The sequence below is a fragment of the Cygnus atratus genome, chromosome 22 (genome assembly GCF_013377495.2).
Source record: "Cygnus atratus isolate AKBS03 ecotype Queensland, Australia chromosome 22, CAtr_DNAZoo_HiC_assembly, whole genome shotgun sequence".
Classification (NCBI taxonomy): Eukaryota; Metazoa; Chordata; class Aves; order Anseriformes; family Anatidae; genus Cygnus; species Cygnus atratus.
The window spans coordinates 4,560,138-4,585,782 of NC_066383.1; the positions used below are offsets into that span (position 1 = coordinate 4,560,138).

The window sequence follows — 25,645 nt, forward strand, 5'->3', positions numbered from 1 at the left end:
CCACGGACCAAATTAATTAATGCTTGTAACAGCTCAAAAAGGGAGAGCGCGGTTGTATTTACCCGGGATCACACCTGCAGGGATGCTGAAGGTCCCCGTTAGCGCTGCAGGGCACGGGTTAATGGCCAGGGCTTTTTGCCACGAGCAGCCTGGGTGAGGTGACGCCTGTGCTCTTTGTTCTATTGAGCAGAGATTTTTGGTCCGGCCCTTCTTGATGGTATTCAATTAAGTAAAACACAGCCTGAAGAATTATTTCCTTTCCTTAAAACGTATAAAGCAAGCTCCCCCTTTTCCAATCTCAGCTGCCAAGTCTCGGCCCTGAACTTCAGTACCAATTTCTCCTTTATTTACTGAAGGCTCCCTCTAAATCTTTCCATACTAGAAATGCCAGTCCTCCAAACAATTACTCTGCCTGCAACATTAGTCATTTGCTACATTTTCCATCAGCATTAGTCATTTAATGGCGTATCATGTTTTCTATAACAGGATCCAGGCCATCCCTTTTCTGTCCTGCCCTCCTCGGTGCTTTTCTACCCACGGCCTCCCAGATTTCCCCTCCTGCTCAGGGGGCACCAGGCGTTGCATCTCTCTCCCTCCCCAGCCACCAGGAAAGATCGATCTGCGCGTGGCTCCAGCCAGAGCTGGTCTCACAGAGACAACAGGGGGCATAAACACCAATCTACTTTGTAGCTATTTGCGAAAAAATCAGAGTACAAAGGGGTTTTTAAGGCTAGAGGTCTCTGAATTGCAGTCCCGGGGATGTCCCTTTGAACCAGTTCATAACCAACAGCGAGATTTGAGGCAGGGGGCAAAGAAACCAGCCTGGAGCCGAGCATCACCTCTGAGCCCTCTCCCACCACGAGGCAAGGCACCAACGGGGCAACTTTGGGGTCTTTACCCAGTGCCGAGGGTGAGGAGACTGCTCGCACGACAGGAGTCTCACAGCTCAGACTCCAGGTGGGTCAAGGACTGGAGTTATCCCGAGACGTAGCCCCCACCTCCCCAGAAGAGAAACCTCAAGGAGAGGGAGATGAAATCTAAGAGCACCTTGTCCTACCACCAGCTCAGCAGCTTCCAGCACGCCAGCTCTGGTCTCGTTTCGGTCCAGGGATCGTGCGCAGGCCCCGCTGAAAACACACTGAGGCATTTTTAGCCAAGGTTTTCTCCCCTCCCTCGTGAAATGCTTTGATAGAAAACTTAAGGCTAAAAATGGAACTTTCCATTTTCTGCTGCACCAGAAAAAAAAAAAATAAACTAGTGCTCTCTTTCTGCATACATATGCTGGATGTCAAAAAGGCAGAGCAGGTCATTCTTAAAAAAGGCACTTCAAATACCAATACTCCCTGTCATCTCGGCTTTCCATCACAAAATGACAGTCTCCTACTTCAAAACAAGATCTAATGAAACCACATTTATCCCCATCTCGCTGTAATCACATTAGACAGTTCGACCAATTTAACTTTATTGGTTTCTTAGCTGTCTGAAAAAAAAAAAACACCACACGGAGACCAACCCTACGTGTTGCGCTCCACTCAAGCAGCCACCTGCAGCAGCCTTTCAACAACAGCATCCGACGGTCAATAGAGCCTTCTGTTTGGCTTCAGACTTCCTGCTAACATCTCGCTTTCTTTAAGAAGCGCACGCAGCTTCTCAACACACCGCGTTTTGTTTAAGCAAAAGCCTGCAGCATGCGCTCGGCCATGATAGGCACGACCGGTAATGTTCTGCGGCTCACCGGCGTGCGAATGCTCACCCGTGGGAGAGCTTGGGTGCGAACACGGATGAGAATATTGCTGTAAACTGCTACCCAGGCACCTACGTGATGTGCCCGCTTCCCCCTGCAGAGAGAGAGGGGGCGGGAGCGTTGCACACCTGGGGCAGAGGTTACTGCAATACCAGGGATTCAATTTTGCAGCAATTTTTCATCCCTAAATGCTGCTTTGCAGCGGCACCCCGGCCAAACGCAATTAGCCTTTGCAACATGCCACCACTTGCTGCAAGCACAAGCCAGCGTTGCTCCCCAGGTCCCACCAGAGATTTCCATAAAGAAGCAGTAGGTGCCTCCCGGAGAAAGAAGAAGCTGGCCCTGCTCCAGGTACCAACGATTTGGAGACGAGACCAGCAACAGCCGCCGGTTTATTCGTTGCCCCGGTGAAAACCTCAACCGGATTCCTTTGAGCTCCCGTCCCTTTCCCCCGCTGCTGACATTTGTACTAAAGGTGCTGACACGACGTGTACTGGGGGCACCTGCAAGTGGCCACGGGAAACAATCTGTTTGGCGGAGGGTTCAACATTCCTCGGTGCTCTGAGGGCCCCGGGGATGGGATGCCGTCCCCTTGCACCCTCTGGGCATCGTCAGGAAGTGGCAGCAACCCCAAGCTGTGTTCGTCCAGGCCAAGCCCTGCGGTACCATCCCTCTTGTATCCTCCTCAGCCACCACGATCTCCAACAACGAACAGAAAGCGACTCCGCAGCCCTAGAAGTACTCTTCCCTTCCCCCCCAAACCCCTCCAAAGTTGCCTGCAAACAGGTTACTAACATAAACCAAAGCTCGAGGCAAAAGAGACAAGCAAACAGCAACGTTCCCCCCGCGCCCCGCTGCCTGGGGCTGGGGAAGCAGCGAGATGCACGCTCCCCCTTACAGCTGGAGACGCCACATCCTATTTTCTGTAGGGCTGACTATTAGCAACGTCAACTCCTACCTCCACGAACGTATAAGCCAAGACACGCACTTGCAGACACCTCTTGCTCTTGACGGGGTGTTTGAACACACACAACGCTGCACAGCGAGCAAAAGCTAGCAGGGGAGGTGTTTCTAATTAGCCAGAACACGGAACGGGAAGCAGCGAGTGGCTGTGTTTTCGTAGCACCAAATTAGGCTCATCAGGTTACCCTCTATGGGCACGATAATTTTTTAAGCGTTCCTTTGAGGCAGATAAAAGATAAGAGAAATTATTTCAGCAAAGCACTTCAGGCTATTTGGCTAAAAGCAGCTTTTGTCTCTTCTGTGCCTTAGTCGAGTTGGAAAGCAACCCCTGAGTTCCCTCTTTCCCCAGACCCCAAGGCCATGGGGTGCTTGGACCGCCGCGCCCGATGCATTGTGCTGGCTCTTGGGAGCCCAAACCCCAGCACAGAAGCAAAGAGCAGCTTGGCAGCTCTCAGCGCTTGCAACCATGCCGATGCAAAAGCCTCCCCGAGCATCCCTAACTCCACTGCTGGGGGAAGGAGGCGAGTCTGTGCCCTCAGCTCGGGCTGCTTCACTTCCACATCAGCACGTGCACAAACCAGAGGTCACCAGCACAAGTCTCTTGTCGCACGGAGACTCCAGGGGATGCCCCACGGCTCACAATAAGCAGAGATTGCCAGGTCCCAATTCCTAGTCAAATGCACCAACTCCTTGCCTGCGCTCTCCAAGCAGAAAAAAGTAGACGACGAAAAAAGGTAGCTTGCTTTGCAACATTAAGCGTCTATTTTCCTTTAATAAGGCACACTGGCAGCAATTAGAAGACAAAGCCATTAGATGAAATTTGTTTAGCCAAATCAGTGACAAGCCTGTGTCAAAACACGGGCTCCCCAGGGCCCTGACCTCAGCAGAGGTTTTGAGGCCGGATGATTGATGGAGCTCCCGGTCCCCTGTCGCCTTCACCAGGCTCTGGGCTGGCTCGCTCGTGAGATGATCTCAGCTTCCCAAGGCCCGTCGGTTATCAGAGCAGAGCCTCCCTGCTGCTGCGTGGCCGTCCTCTGGCAGAGCTCCCCGGGGCTGGTGCACCGGTGGGCACCACGTACCTGGTTTAAGCGAGCGCCCGCCTCGCGCACAGCCTGCAGCATCCTCCCAGCATCAGCACGCACCGCTAACACGTGCCGGCACGCAGGAATAAGCCTTCCCCGTGGATCTGTTGCACCAGGTACAGCTTTCAGTTCCTCAGAGCTAAGCATATCCAAAAAAATAAAATAAAATAAAAAAAAGCCATCTGAGGCGTTTCATCTTACGAGGGCACCTTTCATCCCCGTAGGATTTCGGTGAGATCTGCGCTGGGTGTGCCCGCAGACGCAGCCACTCACCCGGCCTTCAGTCAGCTACAAAAGCACGCGAGCACTTAACTCGCTGCACGCCTGAGGAATTTCAAAAGGATTTTGGCGAGGACCTCCGGTGCTTTGCTGGGCCCGGTTCTGAGAGGCTCCTGCACACACGGCTGCACAGCGATACAGTGCCACGCTCCCAGCTCCTGGGGTTAATTGGCCCTTTGCATCTCTGGGGCTGCTTCCTCCTTTAATAGGCAATTAGGCTTTATTAGCTACGTTGTCATTTACATCCGAGGCTCTCAGCAGCAGTCCAGGAGCTACAGATTTGCCCCGGTAGCCCTTCTTGCAAGGCTGCACGGCCTTTTACATCGCAAGCTGATCGCTCTGCTTAGCTTGTGGCCTCGTTGCTGCGGCACCGCTCCTGGCCAGCCGCTCAGAGCACGTCCATGGGGGACCTACCTGCAGGGAGCCCGAAGGGAAGACCCAAAAAAGCTTTAACCCATCAAGAAAGAGGCCGATCTGTTCTGTGCATCTCCTAACGGGCCTCAGCAAACCTGCACATGGACATTTATTAAGTGGGCCACCGTCTGCTCGTAGCCACCCGCCAGAACATGTTGACATAGTGCAGCACAGATCAATAGAAAGAGCGCTAGATAATGGCAATTGATTTTACCCATGTAATAAAGTTGTTGAGTCTCTGATTCACGCATTAGTAAGTGCTCATTTTATTGACCTGAAGGGCAAGGGGACTGAGTTGTTTTGTTGTTTCCTTCCAAGCAGCAAGCATCATTTGCTAATGAGAGATGGCCTGGTTCCCTCCTCATTATCTCTCTGCTTCACCCTTCCCTTCTCTGCCTCATCCAGCTGCTGCTGAAACCCACAGAGAGCCTGGCAATGACTGGCATTTTGACTGACAACGCTGGTCGCTCACACTCTCACATCCCCACTCGTCTCTTGCCACGGAAAGTTCCCAGCCCACCCAGAGCAGGTCTCCCTCCCTGGACCAGACGGACCCTAACTCCTTGCAGAAGCCTGATGCAAAGCCCTGACACTTATTGCTTCTTCAGAAATTGGACCTACACAGACATCAGCCGCCTCCCTTCACCCGCATTTTTTTTCCTTTAAACACTCTGATCCACACTGCTTCAATGAGGCCAGAGCCAGATGCTATCCAAGATTTTTGCAAGAGCGATGAAAAGAGTCTGCTGCACTCCTGCTCAGCTGTCAGATTGGAAAGCTAGGAAAGGACTCGTGCCAGCTCCTAGCCTCTCTGTGCCTCAAATATTTACAAACTTGCAGAGCTGGCATCCTTTGGGTTAATAATTATTATTCAGATCGCTCCTTTGGACTACAAGAGGCAAGACTTCACGCTGTCTCTGGCAAGAATCAGGCATCCAGCATCTGGGAGGACACAAGGAGGAAGACATCAAAAAAGAAAAAACCTCCAGAGAAAAGAAAAGTCCTCGTCTCCCAGCACCAGCTAGGAAAGTTCCTGCGTGTGCCTATCACCAAGTCTCATCTCGTGGGCTTTCAGCATCAAGGGTGCATCAGAAGACTTCTGGCTTGAAAAACAAGGCTGAAGAGAAGAGGTAGGGGAGACTGAATTAGAAAAGGACTTGCAATAAGGAAAGATTCAGAGGCATATCACGGATAACATTAGGCCAGGACATAACTCCTCCTAATGGAGTCTCAGCGAGGTTACTCTCATAGCACTACGCGTACATACAGAAAGATAAAGCAAGGCACCCACAACTATAAAAACAGATGTTGAAATTAGCAGGGATCCAAAGGAGGTTAATAAAATGCTGGAAGGAATTATGTGTCAACATCTACGTGGAGGCTGAAGGAGCGTAACATGCTATTCCTAGAAAAGGAGCAACTAAAACTGACACATGAGAGGGTAGAGAGATTGGGAGAGCAAGATAGCTCCGCCATAAAGTGCGAGAGAAAATCACTTAGATGAAGATGAAGAAGATATTTAAGGATGGCATTAAACGGAAGAAATGAACATGAAACTATGGAAATGGGAGAAGGGCGTTTTTTCACGCGAGAAAAAAAACAAACGAACGAACTTCGGTTTAAACTAATTCTGCTTCCCCAAAACCTGGGAATGATCGCAAAGCAGAAGTTTCCAGTGCTCGTCTTGTGCAGAGACCTCCTCAAAAAGCTTTGCTGATCAGTTTGCAATAGCCTGCCTGGCCCAGAGGAGTGCCTGTGGCTGCTGATGGAGCTGCAGCACGCGCTGGCCGAGCTTTGGAGGGTTTCACCCCAAGTGTGGGATGCCGAGGGGCACTGCACCCCGCGACGCCCCCCTGCACGCAGTCTGCTGGCAGCTCCTGCTGCCCCCAGAGCAAGCGGGCACTTCTGGCTCTCACCACACACATCGGTATCTGCCTACCGAGAGCAGCACAGCTGCCGCTGGTCCCCCTGCTCCTTTGCCACCCCACGGCTGCTCCATCCCCGAGCTTTTCGCACGCGGACGCCCCCCACCCTGCACGCCCCGGCTGCGTGTGCCGCTCTCTGCCAGGCTGGCGCACCGGCAGCTGCCCGCTGGCATCCCTCCCTGCTCCACGCATCCTTGGGACGCCCTCGCTCCTGGTACCTCCTGGCTGGGAAGGCAATTTCATGCTCAGGCTGCTTTCGACCCTATGCGTGCGCGCGCGCTGCGGGCTCCCAGGCAATCACTACCAGATGCCCGGGGCAGCAAAAGCTCCGCGCACAGACAGCAGCGAGCAGCGGACAGCAAACTGCTCCCACCTCCGGGTGCTGCACCCAGCTGCTGGCACCTGCTTGGCCCCTTGCGCCTGCATCTGCTGACACGGCTCTGTGGTGCTGCAAGGTTCCGCTGCCTGCTGCTCGCGGCCCGGCGGATTTCAACCCCTTTCAGTCTTGAAGGACGGCGTACCAGACGGGGAGTTGGGAGTTGCAGGTGTTAATTTGAGAGCTTGCTACAGGCGATTCCTTTCATTTTCTCTGCGCCTCTGCTTCATATCTAGACCGTAAGAACGAATGTTACCGTCAAACCAAAAGTCCATCCAATAATTCGCACTAATAGCTTCCCAGCCTTCAGCTATTCTCAGGTTAGGAAACTTCTGAAACCGATGTTGTTTATATATTTAATAACTCTTAAGTGCTTTTCTCTTCTCTCTGCTTGGCCAGAGCCTTAAAATGTATGGAAACCTTTTGTACTCAGAACATCCTCTGAGCTCAACGTGTCAATCGCTGGTGAACAAAACCAACACCAACGTGGAATCGTACAGTCAGTTAGGTTGGAGAAGACCCAGAAGATCATCAAATCCAACCATCACCTAACACTACAAGTCCACCACTAAACCACGTCCTTAAGTGCCACATCCACAGATCTTAAATATCCCTGGGGATGGCAACTCCACTGCTTCCCTGGGCGGCCTGTTCCAATGCATAACCACTCCTTCTGCCAAGAAATTCTTGCTGATACCCAGTTTAAACTCCCCAGGTCTCACAGCAGGAGACACGCAGAGCAAGTGATGCTCTCCACCTTGCCCATTCTGCTCACGATTTCCGTTCCTGTAAGCGCTTTGGTACAGACGTGGCCTCCCGTTAAAAATAACACTGCACAGCAGTGGCACCGAGGGGGCTCCACCTCAGCTGGGAACCGTGGCCATCACAATTTGTGGAAATTAGCGGAAAAAGCTTCTCAGTGTGCACTCGTACAGCGTGGACACCCGCTCACCGTACACCTGGGGCTTGCTCAGGGCTTCTCCGGGCACAGGTTCCCTTCTGCACAGCGGCTGAGTCTGGCCCTGCCCGAAACCTGCAGCCCCATTACCAGCTGATGAATTGTTTTCTGCTCTCCTGCTTGGCTCCATATTGGGTTATCTGCGCGGAAACGTAATTTGTTTGCTGATATCAAAATGCTGCCACTCACCTGCGGGATTAACACCGTGACAAAATCGTTAGAAACCTGATGGAGTACCGGAGGCCTTCGGAGTCTGCAGAAAATTCATCCTTCAGCCTAATGAACGCCGGCTTCCCAGCAACCACAGCAGCACCGCCCCTGCTCCTCGGGTCCCCCTGGACCAGCCAGAAATGCACGTGGATGTGTCAGGGCTCAGCTCCTAGACGAGCTCAAGGGCAAACAACACCTGAAGGTGGGGACAAGCGCGGGGGTTCAGCAGCAACACCCCAGCGTTGCAGCCCTCCAAACCCCGCCGCGGCACGGGGAGCAAATCCTACGCCCTGGTTAACCAGCACAGGGTGCCAGCGCCCTTCCCTGCCGCTCTCCCGTAGCCTGTTGCCCCCCGGGCACACTTCACAGGAGACAAAAACATCCCTCTTATCGCTCTCCCTGCCAGTCACCGCTGCTGCATGACGCCATGCGCTGGCAGTGAGTCACCAGTCACCGCCGCTCCCGGGGAATAACGGGGAGAGAAGCGACCTTCCTTCCACCGATGCGCTGCCAAAACCCCCCCGCAACGCAAGCTGTCTGCTCCGTGGCGCTGCCTTCCCCCCCAGCAGGCTGCAGAGCGCCTCGCCACTGCCCTGCCACCAAGCTGACACCATCAAACATTTATTTTATTTTTTCTTCCCCCTCTCCAAACAGCGCTCCAAGCCGCCGCCGAAATTTGCATTCCAATTTGAGTTCGTTCTCGCGGTTGAGATGAACTTCTGAAACACCTCGTGGCGTGTGGTTAAGGAGCGCGCTCCCTCGCCCGGGCTCTACACACGGATGTATTTTTAGCCCTTGATCCCTGCATTACAGAAAAGTCACCCTTTTAACGGAGCGGTTTTATTGCCAGGCGATATTAGCACAATGAAGAAAATCGCTCCTAATTTTTATAAATTATCTCATCATCTGCAACTAATTAGCAGCTGCCGAAAGCTGGGAAATCACTCCTCGCCCCGGAGAGACTCGCTCCGAGCCACGGGGAGTTCAAACAACCCCTGATGGCCAAGGATTTCACGACAGGCCTCCAGCCGGACCCGGCACAGCTCCTGCAGGCTGTCCCAGGGGCTGTGCACCCTCAGCACCTCCGCCCCGAGATCTGGATGTGATGCAGCTTAGCCAGAAACTTTATTAGGATCCAATCTAATCAAGCTGCTGCGCCTCTCCATTCTCCTTCCCCTCGCTCCCAGGCGCTGGTGCCTCTGTCTGTGCCGCTCTAAATGTGTCTATAAAAGTAAAATGAGCAAGCAGCCAGCGGCTAAATGGCACTTAATCAGAAGAAAATGTATACCCTGGTGGATAGTAAACTGCTATTAAGTTGGGGGGGGAGAGAGAAGAAAATAATAAGCTATAAATGGACAACCAAATAAATCTCCTCCCATACCAAGTGAGAGCACATCTGGTTAGGTGCCACCTCCAATGAGTTGTGAGCAAAATATTTATTTGCCGCCAAGCACCTGGCAGCAGGAGAGGGAAGGGATTAGAGCCTGGAGAGCAGCGCTGCTTCCACTGCCTCCCCGCCCGCCCTCGCAGGCAGCGGCACGCCGGCCACCTGCCCTCCGTGGGTGCCCAAAAATCCCTTCTAAAACAGCCGACCATCCATCGGGCCCCAGGCACCGCTGGCCAGGCTGCAGCGGTGCCCACGGCTGGTGGGGCAGCTCCGTCTCATCCTCTCTGCTGCTAGGACACGGATTTGAGGTTGAAAAGCCGTCTCCAAAAGGAGAGCCCCTGGGGCTCCATCCCTACCCCAAACCCCAAGAAGGTCAGTAAGGCAGCAGGCCATATGGCTAAACTACCAGAGACCCCAATGCCATAAATACCAAAGGACCTGCAGACCTCGGATCCTTTGGAGAGCCTTAATATAATACAGAGCACTTCAGCATTAAGGGAAAATGGGATTTGGGACTAGGAAGTCCCCAAGGGAAGAACTCCTTGGAGAGGGACACCATTGCAAAGGGGATTATCACCATAATCACAAGATTAGTCGAATAATCCCAGCCTGAAAGAGAGTTTCTGTCTTCTGCATCTGCTCAGCATCCTCCAGCTTTCATGGAAATGCAGTGCGAAGCAGGATCAGATTGACTTTGAGGAACGATTTGAGGGAAAGAAGGACCTGCTGCAGCAAATTCTGTGCCTCACAGTCCCGTTCAAATTGCTCAGTACATTTCTGCTTTGCTGAGTGGAGGTGGATGCTCACCTGCTCAGCTCCTGCCTCCCTACGGCGGCAATACAGCACATAGGCACCGGCTTTTCGATTCCTCACTGCTGCAGACTGAGGGTTTTGCTGTTGGTTCCCCTTGTTGCTGATTTAACACAGTAAAGGGGTTCAGGGCTCCCACGGATGGCAAAACCAAGCAATCCCGTCTCACCAAATTAAAAGGCAACGTGACAGGGAAAACAAACTCATCCTCCTCTACTAATCACCTAGGCTGCCTTTTCTAATGCAGCTCTTGCACTGTTGAATTGCACAAAGTAAAGAAATAATTATGTGCTATTTTCCACCATAGGTCAGGGAGCACATTAGCGAGCTGAGACTGAAATCCAAATCATGGTGTGTCATGCCCAGGCCTATTAAAAAAAAAAAAAAAAAGCCAGCAAGGAGCACAGCGCTGTCCCTTAGCGCGGCGGCCAGCCCCTGCTGCTCCCCGAGAGACAAACTCTTCTGCACAACAAGGAATCTGCTCAGTCTCAGCACTCACACCTCAATTTCCCGACTAGAAAAACACATATAAACAATGCTAGTTTTTCATGGATATTTCCAAATGCTCAGCTTTCAACTTAATACCTTTAGATTTATTAGCTAGGCACAGATTTTCTGTAAAGGGAAAGACCGTGTTTCGCATTTCGTCTGGAAGTGGCCAAACGTTGAAGCCAGCCCAAAGGTCTCCGAACCCGGGTGTGCACTTGGCTGAAATCTGTTGGCAGAATCAGAAGGGAAAGAAAAGAGAGGTGCAAGAAAAAGCAATGCCTGAATTTAATTCAACTGCATTTTCCATTTATGCACCCGAAATCAAAATCCATCCCCTCGGCAGCACTGCACCACCAGGAAGGATGCTCGGGGTGGTTAGGAGCTCTGGTCAGGAAGCACTGGAGAGCCTGCTTGACTCCGCTCTGCTAGAGAGATCGATAAAACCAGGAGAGGAGAGATGATATCCTAAGCATCGAGAGCGAGCCACCGTGAACTACCACGGTGCACAGCAGAGCCTGTGCTCCTGCACCTCCCGGGAGAGCAGCGAGCTTCAGCCCTGGAAAGCTGCACTCACCTGCGCAAGCCAGGAGGCTGCGGATGGGCAGCCCCCACTGCCCGCAGATGACAATAAAATACATAAAATAAAATAAATAAATAAAATAAAATACAAGGCAAGCAGACAGCAACCTGTTGCGCCGCTCCCTGCAGGTGCTGGCCGTAGCTCAGGCAGCTCCCAGAGAGCCAGTTCTGCCTTTTCCAGCATGAATAACGCCGGACTGTTTCCAGATGGAGGGGTGGGGGACAGCAAAGAATAGAGCCAGGACATTTAAAATGGAAGCGTGCAGCTATATTCAGGAAATGACTGCTTTTCAAAAGGGCTTTGGGTGTTAGTCACTCTGATGTTCTTTCCGGCATTTCTGCCGGAGGCTTGGTTTGGTTTATTTGACATTTGTTCTCAGTTTTAGTGTTAGAAAGCATCCATGCTCCACGCTAGAGGCGGCTCCTAAGCCAAGGCACCAAAGCTTTGGGAGGTTCATTGATTCCCTAGGTGTTGGGGCACGTCTTTCAAAGCACGCCTGGTGGCACGAACTTCTGCTCAGAGACTCTCTGCGTTGCTAGCTACTGCCTGAAGCTGCTTCCCACATCCTCGCAATAAACTCAGTCCCCCCAGGACACCAAACAGCCCCCCATCCCTTGCAGTTTGCCGCCAAAACCCACGGGACCCAGGCCACGAGGAGAAGAGAAGGCAGCAGGGGGGCCGTGACCAGCTCAAAGCCATCCCCAGCGATGCACGCCTGCCCCGGCAGCCCCGTCCCCACCACCTTGCAGAGCTGGGGGACCGAAAGCATCTGCCAAGAGACCTCCGTGCAAGAGGCTGGCTGCCAAAAAGCTCCCGTGGACCGTGAGCGCTAGAGCCGGCTGAGATGACCGAGGAGAGGCTGTGACTTGATAAGCAGCGACTGCTCCTCCAGAGCTATTATAGACTATCAAGTAAATGAGACATGTTATAGGGGGGAAAAAAATAGTAAGGAGGCTGTATTTACACAGGAGCCTGTAATGACTCCATCGCTGTGTCAGCTTCACATGCTTGACAAGACAGACGCAGGCGAACCTTGAGCCTCCTGCCTTCGATTCATTTCCTTTTCATAAAGCCAAGCACAGCGGCCGCAGATGAATTTTTCTCTCTCCTTTTCTTCCCGGACTTCCCTTGAGATGCCCTGATATCGCTCAAGCGCAGGGCGAGGCTGGGCTTGCCTCCACGTCACCCTCCAAACACCCCCTGAAGCTCCGGGCAGCAGCAGAGCCCCGGACGACCAGCGGGGTTAGCAGCAGGGCCGAGGCGTGCGGCACCTTCGCGCTCACGCCCCGTGCTCCTGCTTTGTTTCTCGGAGCTCTTTGCACCTTCTCCCTCCCGCCCTCCAGCAGAACGCACAGCATCTGGCAGGATGCTGCTTCCAATTTATTTTGGTTTTCACTGCCCTTTGTGCTTGCAGTTTATGGCTCGTTTTCCATCACCTGCGGAGAATTTGCAAAGTCCAGAGATGGAGGAAACACGGCCGTGCAGCTTGCTGTACGTACCAGGGGCAGGGAGGACGGCCCCGAGAGGAGCTGCTGCTCTCCCGCCCCAAATATGCACAGTGAGGCATTCAGAGAAAAACTTCCCGTAGCGACTCAGGGGTTCTGGGCACCATTTCCCAAGGAAACGGTGGTGGCTGTGTCCCCCCCAGTACAATTTGTGATGCACCCAGGGCACCTCATTTCCCCTTCCCGAAGCCTGGCTGCGTGATCCTGAACTGTGCACACCCCGTCTCCTCCATTCATTTTGTTCCCAGTATCAACAATTCCACCAGCAGCGTTTGCAGGGCTGTTGGGACCGAAAACACACAGAAATAGAAAACAGTAACCTAGAGACGGGGAAAGGAGGGAGTTCAAAGAGCTTTCCTGCTAAATGACAACCCAAAGCTGCCTGCAAATAAAACTCCGGAGCTCATCAAGTAACTCTGACCACTGAGGGTGCTTAATAAAGATTACTTTGCTATAGCTCCGCTTGCCTGAGGCATCATTTGTTTCTAATGAGATGCTCCATGGGATTTAAACGCGTGAGAGAAGAGGCTTTTCAGCCACAGCGATGAACACAAGCTTTCTGCTCCAAAACCCAAGTGCTCAGCCCCACCTCCTACCCTAGCAATGCTCCTCAGCCATGCCAAGCTGGACAAGGCAGTGCTTGGTGCCAGGGGACGCCACTGCAGCCCCACCGGGCCCCTACGGCCCAGCACCAGCTCCCGCAACAAACCTGCACAGCTGGGGAGGCTCTGGCATGGGTTAGCTAAGACTTTGCACAAATACTGCAATATTTTGGTAGCAACCCAACCATTCTTTTGCTTTGTGCTGTGTTATCACCAAGATCATATTTCTGAACTTCTTCCCGCTGTACCAGGGCCCCAGCGAAAGGAGCATGCCAAAAAATTCCACATGCGACCGAAATGGGTAGAACCACAGCAGATAATAAATGCTAAAGGTTCGCAACTTGCCAAGCTATCTTCTGTGCAAGGGACGCGGAACAAAATGTTCTGAAGCGCAGGAGCCAAATGACAGAGCAGACTTTTGCCGCTGGTCAAATGGGAAGACGCACAGGGCAGCTGGGTACGGCCAGAAAACAACTCTGCAGCGGCAGGAGAGGAGCAAGGATGATTAGGGGCACCCTGCCATGGCAAAATTAAATGCTTGTGAATCAGACCTGGTACAAGGTGGATGCTGTCAAACGTGTTGTTGGACCCCATGGAGGGCGCACGCATATTCAAAAGCACAAATCCTGTAGGATGCTGATGACTGGAAAACTCCGGAGCAGCGAGATGGGACAGCCGACCCTACCTCTTGGGCACAGGTTGGTGTATTTGTCTTGCCAGGCAGAACCACCGCAAATCAGGGCTGGGAATGGGCTGGAATCTGTAGCCAATGTAGACATCCTCAGACAAATCTGAGCTGACACCACGTTGTGACTTTTCCGACTTCGTTACCCTTAGGCTTGGCACGAAGATCACGGAAATCTTAAGCTCGTGGGCGACGAGCCTAGGGCTAGATCTTCGGTATTCAGCCTGGCCTGCACCTCTGCGACATGAAACCAGGACTCGTTGCAGAGGACACGGCACATACTGATCAGCCCCGCTGTCTGCACTGTGCCAGAGCACAGGGCTGGAACAGCAAACCCCTCAGCCAGAGACAAAATAAGGGTGCACAGAGCCCCTTCCCTGCTACCCCAGCCCTAAAATTGCTTGAAAATTCTTGTATTTTCCAAGTACAGAACATGCAACATTGTGAAACCACACAGTTACATGGCTGAGAGTAAAAACCCCTCTGTACCTCTCACTCAGCCCCTCCTGCCTGCTGTAAGACCCAGGTCTTAAGCTCAGGTCCCGGCGGCAGCAGCAAAAATCAGTCCCACAGAGCTGCGAGCTGACTGCTCAGGCTAAGGTCAGGTCCTTCCCTCCATGGATGGTTTTAGAAGCATCTGGAGCAATTATGCTTTCGTGAGTATCGCTGAAGAGAGAGATGGGTCAGAAACACGTGCGATGACAGGTGACATCTGCATTAAGTCAGGTGGGCAGCTAAAGTCAGCTAGAAGCACCTGGTTGCTCTCCTGCAACAGATCCGCTCTTGCAGAAGCAGATAATCAGGGCCTATTAATAATTACTAGGCTCTCTCTTCGTAATGAAATTGCAGCCCTCGAGATTTCCTGTGCTCTCCTCCCCTCCTCCTGCATCCAGCGAGGTTTCCTTCCCTTGCAGCGCTCCCTCCCAGAGCCCCAGGGGGGGCTGGCCACGTTTATTCACCCTGGCAGCACGACGTGCTGCGTGGCTCCGTGCCAGGAAAGCCACGCAGGGACGCACGGTACCCCGAGAAGGTATCGCCTAAGCAGCCTCCTATCAAGCCAGCAAAAGAAGCGCCCAAGCTTGAGCAAAGATCAAACCACTTACCGAGCAGTCAACAAGACCTTCATAAAGCACGAAGCACTCACGGGCAAACCATCACCTCCCCTTGACTCTCGTGGCTCTGGAGGATGGAGGCACAGCCCGTCCTTCCCTTCACATGGACATACCCCATAGGCTAAGCTTTTCCTCCAAAAGCCCTACAGCAGATTAAAACTCAGTTTATTAAATAAGGCCGTGCTCTAACAAGGGTAATCCACAGATAATTTCACTCATTTAAACCCTATTTCATCTCTACCAAGTAGACTTATTTCCATTTAACAGTCTTAATTCTTTTAGCACTTTCCGGCTCCCAAATTGGCTTCGACAGCAGAATTGACATTCAGCCATCATTTTCGCATAAAGTTCCATTTAGCCTCTCCAAATCCCTACAGCGTCTGGAGGTGCAAGAGGAATTCATTAGCGGTGTCTTTGGGAAAACGAGCCACCCCTCCCTGCAGCCTCCTTCCAGCCACCGTCCTCGCTTGGCAGGGCTCGAGGCAGAGCTGGCAGTTGTCAGACTGAGCTGCTCCTCCACGGCAGATGCCCCCCGATGCTCCCCTCCAGCTCCCTGCTCAGGCCACCTCCGCGCCGATACACCAGCACCTGCCTTCTTTGCTTCTCCGCCCACGACGCTTAGGGCCATGCTTTTATCTATGGGCCACGGAGCAAAAACCTTGCAGTCTTTACCCTGCTTGCTCCCTGCCTCCCTCGAGGCCCAGGTCTGCATTTTGCCCCTGCAGGGAGGTCTCTGCTGGCCCCGAGAGCCCCTTCGCTCCCAGCCTGCTCCCCCTGGCAGGAGCCTGCGCCCCCAGACCTCTTGCGGAGAGGGCGCTGAATGCTCCTGGGCAGCACGTAGGGATGCTGAAGGCATGAGAAAGGCATTTGGCTGCTGTTATCGCAGGTTTCTGCGGTCCTCGTCACGGCACGGACTGATTCCCCCCCCGTGCACATCTTGGGAATCAGCTGGCCCCGCAGGCACACCGGGAGCAGCACCGTGCTCCTTCCTGCACCCATCTCCCCCCCCGGAGCTGACACCTCAGCAGCGGGCTCTGGGGAACGGCGCTGCCCTTAACGTGATTTCGCCCTCCTGGACCTTCCCAGCAACAAACGAAATCCATGCTGAGGACAGCCATCCCTCCTGGTCTGGGTAGGAATTATGCCCTGGGTGCTCTCCCCTCGTCTCCCACACGCACACTGCTTCTCCAGCCCTCTAGCACAGCCCGCGGCTCTGTGCTTTCCACAGGAGACATCCTACAGCAAGACAAACCTCGTTCTTTCAAGGTCTTCCATCCTTCCCCTTCTCCTCAGCTCCTTCTAGCCCTCAGCCAGCAGCTTCAATCCCACCACGGTGAGGTCCTGGTGAGGGAGAGAAGGAGCAAGAGGAGCACAAAGGCAGGAGGCAGGCTGCGTGGGGAAGGGCAGGATCAGCCCCTCGCAGAGCCCCCGGGGCGCCTGGCAGCAGCACACAGGGAGCCAGGATCCGTCCCAGCTGCTCCGTCAGCAGGTTGCTCTCTACCTCGGGTCTTGGGGCTTTTTCAAATGGTAGAGGTTCAAAACACCTGGATACCAAGAGCTAGAGCTTCTGAACGTACGCCAGGACAATCTGGGCTTTTAGCCTTACAGGCTGTGCGTATCTTACACGGAGCCACGAGCAATTAGCTGCAGAGGGGGCACTTGAGATAAGCGCCCTTTTGGGTCAAAAGCGTCTTTTCTGGGAAGGTTGCCCGACAGCCCTGCACTGCCTTACGCTTGCAGGAGGGCTTTAACACCTCACCGAGCTGCCTGCTGCACGCGTTGTGCCCAGGAGAGCTGCTCCCTGAGCCTGCAGCCCTGAAAGGCAAGGACAAGTGGGCTTGCCAAGAGTTACCCAGCAGGAGAACGAGGCATAAACCTCGAAGCACAAGGCATAATGCTTCAAACAGAAGGAAACCCTACCTTACGCTCACAGTGTGGGGACCTCGCTCTGCTCCAACAGCCTGTTACGGGCTGGAGTTGCCTCGCTGCCTTTGTCCTCCCATCTGCCACCCTTCAGCTTGCCTTCTCGGGAAGGTTACACCAGCTCACGAGCAATGACTTCAGCTTCATCTCAGCTCACCTTCAGGAACTTGGGCTGCTGCCTCAAGCTGCAAGGCCATATTCTACCTCATGTCCTGAAAACACCTTTAAAATCGTGCCCCAGTCACTGGGGACGTGCACCTGAGGACGAGCAACCCCGTCCTTCAGCCACAGGTGCCCCAGCCTCAGCCTTGCACCAGAAGCTGCAGCTTGGAGCGAGGGCTTGCTTACCCTGCGTGATTATTCCGGTTTTGTAACTCAGCACAGCTCCTGTCCACATCCCGCTCAATTCAGGTGGTGCTTTAAATGCAAGGCAATTGGTCCACAGGGAGGAACAAATTTAAAGCTCAAAGTATTGCTGACGCCGGCGCTGAGTTTTCAGGTGCTCTGAGCTGCCAAGACAGCTGCTCTCCATCAAACGAGCACTGCCTTGCAGTATGACGGTGCTCGCTCCAGTGAGGGGCTGCTAGGGACATTTAATTCTGCTTTATTCTGCCATGAAGTCAGGCTCACCACCGAGCACGTGAAATCCATCCTTCCTCAACTGGCCACAGGCAAAGCCAAGGGCGAGGCGCTGGGCAGCGGCAATCGGTAACGCAGAGCGGTGCACGAGCCTGTCTCAAGCCGCACTGGAGCTTTCTGCAGAAAATCCGGCTTTGCTGAGTTTGGCTCCGAGCTGGAATTAATTTTGGCAGCTGTTTAGGCAGGGAACCAAGCGTCTTTCATTCATGTAATTGACTTTTTTATTCATATATATATATATGAAAAAAATAATGAAAGGCATGACAGAGTAGCTCTTGCTCTTACTAGCTTTCACTCTATGAAAGAAAAAGATCCCCCCTAAAAATGCCTGAGCGGCTACACACACACAGTGCTGCCCAGGGGCTGGGGCGGTATTTAGATGTAAAGCAGGTTGTGTGGCTCTCAGATCCCGATCCTTGGCTCGGGGACACTCCTCGACATCCAGGAGCAAAAACCAGAGCTCTAAAGCAGAGCTCTGTACGCGCACCTCTCCGTGTCCGTCCTCCGCCACGGAAGCGTGCCTGTAAGAGTGATGCGGGACATTTGCAGCCATCAGCCCCTCTCCCCCTGCAAATTTTCCACTTCCTGCTGAATTAGGAGCTGCAGCGTGGCCAGGCAGCTTCCCCAAGGTGCATACCTGTGTAATGTGCATGTGGATGTAATAATGAATCAAAACAAAGCTCGGGGCCTCTTGGGGTGTGCAGCGTAGCCTGGTCTCCGGCACGAAGGAGCAGATCAGGGAAGGTAACTCCTCCACGGGGGTACAAACGCACCAGGAGATGCTCCGTCACACCGAGTCCAGGCCTCCTTTCACGCCGTGCCCTGTAGCATCGATCCGAGACATAAATCTGCTTATAATTTATTATTCATATTATTACAGGGCTGGATTCCTTAGCCGTAGACCAGCGGCTCGTTGTGTGTCGTGTGGCAAAGGCACAGCCTGGAGACGGACAGACAGACAGACAGACACGCCTTACGCCTGCCTCCCAGGCAGGGGACATCTGGGGACAACCACGAGGATTTGTAGCCAACGAATTGCTCCAAGGGCCTGCCATCTCCACGGGTGATTTTTTTTTTTTAAATAATGATTTATGCACAGAACTCAGAAAACATAAATAAAATATCACTCTCCTGGAAGAATAACGAAAACAAAATTAAAAGGGCAAATAGTTAACAAATTGGTATTGTATTTCTCTCTTCCTCTCCCCACTCGGTAGCAAATGACAAATAACTACCAATCTAATTCACCTAAATGAACTTAACCGGGCCTTTTTAATATTGGGGGAAATGAAACATTTATAATGGCTCAGCCAGACAAATTTAGCAAGTCATGCATCAACGAAGACGTGGACACGTCTCCTCCTGCCCAATTCTCTGTTTCTTCAGGCGCTCAGGTTCTAGGAAAGTCCTGTGAAAGCCTTTTAAAAAAATAAAATCAATAGAGGGCGAACCCTACACGTGAGCGCTCAGATGAGCCCAGCGAAGCAGAAATGGAGCAAGGGAAGGAAATTCAGGGACCCAGAGCAGGGGGCTCAGCGGCTGGGGGTGCTGGTGGCCACATCCAGGCGGGTCCCTGGGAGACGGGCAACCTCGGGGCACCCCCAGCAAGCCTCCAGCTGGGGCTCCTGGGGACTGGGACCCCGACACACGTTTGGGCAAGCAGCTACCCCCACCTCAATGTCACCCAGCTGCAGCCCAGACTCGCTCCCGCCACTGCAGCATGGGCACAGCTCTCGCTTCTCCAAATTCAATTATTTTTAAGCCTTTAAAAACAACAGATCCGCACACGGAGAAGCCGGATAATCGCACGTGTCTCGGTGACCTGCTGCCTTCCCAGCCCAGTGCTTCCCCTCCCATGCCCATGGGACAACTGACCGGAGGAGAGGAGGCACCCAGCCCCTGCCAGCAGCTTTGTTTTATGAAACACTCATCATAATTACCAGCAGAAAGGTTTTCCAGCAACAGCACCACCACGTGAGCCTCAGGCATCGTCTCTCTGCTTTCAGCTGATGGCAGCAGCCTGGCTGCTGGGTTCAAAGCCAGGGTAAGGCCATTTCTCTGCTGGGGAATAGCACATTGGTGAGCAGCAGTTTATTGCGCTCGCACTGCTATCATCCACAAAAGGGCCGCGATCTGCCAGAAAGCAGCGCTGCGTACGGAAGGGAGCCGGTGCTTTGTCTGTCACAGCACCAAACGCTGCTCTGCCTCCCGGCACGGGCAAGGGGAGCCTCAAGCTGTCGCCGGGGTGCTGGGGCTGGCACCAGCCGACCTGCCACAGCGCCTCGGCTCTCCCTGCCTGCCCTAAGAGGCACAGGCACGTCCCCCCCATCCTGCTACACAACCCTGGCAGCCTTTCGGCCTGCCCCCGGGGGCTAACGTTGGCATTTTGCCTCTCGCAGCACCCCGGGGGCTGACTGCGCCTTCACCATCAGCATCTCCCTGGGTGAGGTCGGTGTTAAATAACGCGCTGCCGCGTGGCATCTTCTCTGCAGAGCCTTCAGGAGAGTGACGGATGTCCTCTGGGAGCTGGGGGAGCCGGGCTAAACGGTCCCCAGCTCAAGTATTTGAGAAGACGCCCAGTCCTGCCTGCTTCTTCATCCCCGATCTCAATCAGCATTTGAGCATCTATGGAGAGAAAACCTCGCTGACATGGACCAGGAGGGCTGGCTGATCAACAAGACTCTTTGAAGAGAGAAGCTCTCGTGGATGGAGCACGCAGGTCCGTGTTTTTCCCCGCAAGGGTCTCCCAAACAACATGATCTAGGAGACCTTCTCCGGGATGGGATCAGAAGGGAACGCAGAGTTTAAGCCTGAAGAAAAATGCTGAAAAAAAGGCTCAAGCCAGTGGTGTTTCTTGTGTATCGAGGGGAGAAATAGAACTGCAACAGCTCCAAGTGGACAGGAGGCTACAAGTTGTGCCTGTGCACAGCAAGGCTGCGAGGAAGGGCACCCACAGCCTGTGTCCTGCTCCCTTTTTGCACAGCCGATGCCTCTGAAGCTCCCTGCAACGCAACACGCAGCGGGTCCTGTCCACGCCAGCAAAGCAACGCAGCCCTTCCTCACCGTGTACTCGGAGCAATCCACCACCAGAAACTCCACCGAGAGGTGTCAGGGCCAAGACCCACCTGAAGCCCCGGGAAAGCAGCAGCAGGGGGGGCTCAGAGCTTGGTGTGAAAGCCGAGTGCCCCTGGCTCAGCACCATCCTGCCTCCTTCCAGCCAGGCGCAGCAGCAACAACCTCTCCAGCTACTTGGTGAGGAACCAGGGCAGGGCACTGCCTGCGTTCACCTCGCACACCGACCGCAAAACCGCGCCTTTCAGTGGTCCATTACCAGACGGCTCGCAGAACGATGCCGAGTGTTCGCTTGCATTTGCTTTGAATATTCAAAGGCTCGTGCTGGTCTGCTTTCCTTCGCGATGCAGTGCATTGATTTATGTCGCTAGATACCGTATCCCCCTGCCTTGCCAAAAGCATGCTTTGGGGAATGATTTCAGGGCTGCCAGTAATATTTTTCCTCTCCTTTTATGTTGTACTTTATTTTTTATTAACTTTTTGGCTGGATATATTTTTAAAATAAAGCTGTGTCTCGAAGAGACAAAACCAAAACCCCAAACCCCCCCGCAGCTCTTCGCCCATCTGCTTCAGACTCCATTTTCGGAGAAGTTGCTTTAGACTTCAGCATGGGGCTGGGTTCACTGGGTCCCAAACCCCTGGAGTCACTCCTTAAGAAGCTGTTCCTCCTTCATGAGCTCGCCCAAGGTCAGGACTGCTGGTGTCCCACTCCCAGGAGGTGGCGGGTACCCGGAGACCCCCAGGACTTGGCCGCAGGGTCTCTGGCCACTCCAACATTTAACACCATCTGGCACAAAAGCCACGACCTCTGGTGCATTTTAGAAGGATCAGAGTTGTTCCTTCCCATCCCCACAACAACGTTACTCCTTCTGCTGAAGTCCGGAGTTCTACGCCCCCTTTGCAGCGCCCAAATGCAAGTGCTTCAGTCCGAGGCAAATTTGCACTTCTCTGCCCTACGCAGGCTAAGGAAATCCAGCGTCTCTAACCAGGACTGGGCAGCAGCGCTCTAAGTTTTAAGAGCAACGATTTCTGGAGCAGCTCCATTATTTTTGCCACGAAAAGTCAAAAGCACAGAATTCCTAAACGCACAATGATTTTAAAACTGGAGAGAGGGGTCCAAGGGAGCACGACCGCAGCGTGAGGGAGTGCAGAACCACCCGCGGAGCAGCCTCTGGGATGGAGACCAAAGCACCAGAGGAGCTTTGCTGCAGCCCTGGGCCTCTGCAGGCACACGATGCTGGTGGGGAGATGCTCACATTTAACCAGCGTGTTTGTGCTGTTCACCACCCTGCATCCCTGCTGCGTGCAACTTGGACATGCGAGTGATACCCACGAGTCATTTACACTCGGGATGTGACTTAAAACCCCAGCAGAGCATCAAGATCTCCTTTACCAGGAGCAGCTACCAGGTACGGAAGACAAAACCAGTACCTGGAACAGACGGAGGGAGGAGGACTTCCTACCACCACCGCAGCTGCTCGTGGGTAGTGTCCCGAACACTGAGACCCCAGCTTCCTCTCGCCTGCCCCCAGAGACCAGCAGGGACTTGGCCTCACAGCGGCCACCAAATTCATCAGGGGACCCCTGAGCACGCACAAACCGAGCCACGGCAGGCAGATCCTAACCCGTCCATCCCCATCCCCATCCGCTGCCTGAAGTGGAGGATCTGCCCATCGACGTGAAACGCAGCCCGCGGAGCAGAGACGGTCCAGCACAAGTGCTCCACGTGAATCAGGGATGCCGGGGCCATAAACCACCCCGGCTCCTGCCAGCACGCACCCTCCCTCGCTACATTTCTGAGCTGCTCCATGCTCTGCTGGCAAAGGGGAGAAGTAATTTGATTTCAAGTGTCACCCGTGAAAGTTGCAAATGGGGACGGGAATAGATTAGCTTATCTGCAACAAATAGTTAATAAAAACAGCTGGTAGCTCCAGAGAGAACAGGCAGGAGAAGCCGTTTGCTTTCCAAACAGCAGAGCTCGGTGTCAGTGCTGTGAAGCAAGTTTCATTACCAGGTTTCTGGATGCATTTCTTTTCCCTAATCCACACAGGCAGGGAGTGAAGACGACGGTGCCTCTTCCTGAACACTTTTTAATAAAGCCCAAAGGAGAACAAATGCGAGGACTCTCTTACAAACAGAGCATTCTGGAGTTATTAACGTTCTCGTGACACTTTCAGTTTGGGCTCAAACACTCCTTGCTCATCAACGTGGGGACAAATAAATCTGCAACAGAAAACCATTTCCTTCTGCTTGGAGCTCAGGCGAGCATCAAGGGGGGGATGCAGGGTCGGGGAAAGAGCCTCATCCCTCAGCGTCTCCTCGAGGAGTGACTTTCACTTCACGTTTATACAGAGAGAGATTCCCATCAGGGAGCGTTACCACCGTAAAAATCAATGCAGATGCGTACGCTCACCATGCACCGCGTTGCGTTTACAAGATGGGGACGACATTTCAAGAAGGCAGGCACGAGGCCGGAGCTCTGCAAGCGACCCAGCCCCATCGGAGCCGCGACCACGACCACCAGCAGCCCAAAGACCACGGGCAGAGCTTTCTCCCAGCACGCCTACGCGGAGCGGTCCAAGCAGCCAGCGGAAGGTCGCAGCAAGCTCTGTACTCACCGATCCTCAGGGAGTGGGGGCTGGCAGCGATCCTCATCAGCCACAGCAGAAGGAGCACCAGAGGCGCCAAGGCACGGGGCATCTTCTATAAATCCTCATGGAGCCCTTCGGTGGTCTGGGCATGACATAACTCTGCGGAGAGAGCACACACGGCACCGTGAGCACCCCGGCTCTCCAAGCGGCGACTCAGCACGATGACACTGCTCGGAGCGTGCCAAGGCAGGGGGACAAAGAGTCTATTTACCAGAGGGAGGAGGAGGAAGCTATTTACAGACTATGAATTATTCAGGAATTCGAGTCGAACTGGGCGAAGAGCTTCTAACAAAATATGGAAAAGAAACCCAAGGAAAAGTCCAAATATTTCATCTTGGCATTTTTAGAGTTTCCACAAAAACAAGTGGAAATCAATATTGAGTCACATCTACTTAATTTCTCATTTTTTTCTCTTTTAAATTTAAAGCAGCCTGCTACTTAAAATATTACACTGACTTCTGCTTTTAGGGTAGGACCAAACATTTTCAGAGCAAAACACGCGGCGAGGGATGGGAGTCAGAGACTGAGTCACTTTGGCAACCAAAGCAGAAAGCAGTTCCTGACATTGCTGCGGGCCCAGTGAGCGATGGCAGCCCCCGTCTCCTTCCCTCCCCTTCACGCCCAAGAGGATTCGGATTCAGGATGAGCCAAAGACCAGGTCCCTTTCTTTCTCCTCCCACCAGGCAGCCCCGTTCCCAACACCTTCCAAGTCCAAACACCGCCAGAACAACGAGGGATACATGAAGAACCCACGGAGCCACCGCTAGTGCAGGTATCAGCACACGTCGTCCCGCAGCAGATCCCCCAGCAGAGCTGAACAGGTTGTTAACAAACACCGTTTCCAACAGGGACACGGAGATTTTACTTAATTATTGTCCTTCATGTTGATAAAATTATCTCCATGAGCACTAATGCCCTTAAATGCTGACTCTGAGTATTTCATGTTACCTTATCTCTCCCTTCTCCGGCTTTCTGGCAAAGGCTCTCGCGCTATTCCATTTGTCTAATTCCTGGGCCAAATGCTGAAGTCCTGACACAGGCAAAGTCTTTAATCTGCCTTTGAAGTTACCAGGAGTTTTGCTCGAGAAAGTTGAAGCTTTTTCCTCGCAGTTTTTCAACGCAGCTACTTTTAGGTTGCGTTTAGACCCCTGCCACCTTGCCTCAGCGCTCCCCAGAGGGGCAAATCCCTTTTTACAGGCAGGGAAGGGATGCAGAAGAAACACTGAGAGGTGGCCAAAGGGATGAAGACAACGCAGGGGCTGAACAGGGAACCACTTACGGGTCCCGGGGCTCGCTCTCCTGCATCACATCGCTACCAGGAAGCTGAGTCCCAAAGCTCTCAGCTTGGAGAAAATCAAAGGACCCCATGCTCAGGTGCCAGCTGGACATCTCCAGTGTCCTGCTTTCAGGAGGTGCCTGCTCAGCACATTTTGATGCAGCAGAAGCTGCCAGAAACCACCTAAAAATCATTAGCCACCTCTGCGAAGGGCAACGGCAATTTTCTCTTTTTTTTTTTCAGTGGGAGTTATAGTAACGCCTTCGGGGGAAAAGCCCGAGAAGGTTAAGCACATGGTAAATTGGCTCCTCAGAAGCACCGGCAGCGGCAGAGACGGATAGTGGAGCAACACAGCATTTGAGCGCTTTGAAGCAGTTATTCCAAAACTTTCTGAGAGACTGAGAAAAACAGCAGGATCGAGACAAATTTCCCCGCACAGGCGCTGCAGCCCGGGCCGCGGAACGGGCACCGATGCCGCACGCGTCCCCTCCCAGACCTCTCAGCAGAGATGCAAAGCCAGGCAGGCCTGGGAAGATGGCAGTGCTAAAACAAATCTCGCCGTCGCCGTGCTGAGCTCCGTCCTGCGACAGGACAGAGAGATGACAGCCTGGGGCTGCACTCCTCCCGTTCTCCTCCCGTCCTCCTTCGCCAAAGGTGCGCTCCCACGTGGCCGCATGCAAGTCTTGAGACTTAACTTCCTGCAGGTAACTGCAACCATCCCACCGGCAGCAAACATCTTGCATCCAAAAGGCAACCACGGTGGAGGAAAAGGCAGCAGCCTCATTGTACCTCGGGGCTACAGCAAGGAAAGGCAGAGGAAATAAACCACGGGGTCCAGCCAAAGGCGACCTGCATGAGGATGAGCTCCACCTGCACGAGCATCCAGGCGAAAGACCCAGGACTTGCAGCTCCGAGGGACAGACCTCAAGGCCGCCTCTCCTCTTTGCAGCCGGGTTTGGTGAA

The 25,645-nt window shown here is 53.4% G+C and overlaps 1 protein-coding gene across 1 annotated transcript in view; it reads right to left on the reverse strand.

Moving 5' to 3' along the window:
• GRIK4 (glutamate ionotropic receptor kainate type subunit 4) overlaps positions 1–23,455 on the reverse strand; it is a 108,283-nt gene extending 84,828 nt beyond the window's left edge. Inside the window, exon 1 of the mRNA XM_035555685.1 lies at positions 23,374–23,455. Coding sequence (XP_035411578.1) covers positions 23,374–23,455 — 82 coding nt within the window. The remainder of the gene's footprint in view (positions 1–23,373) is intronic.
• Positions 23,456–25,645: the final 2,190 nt, after the last annotated feature.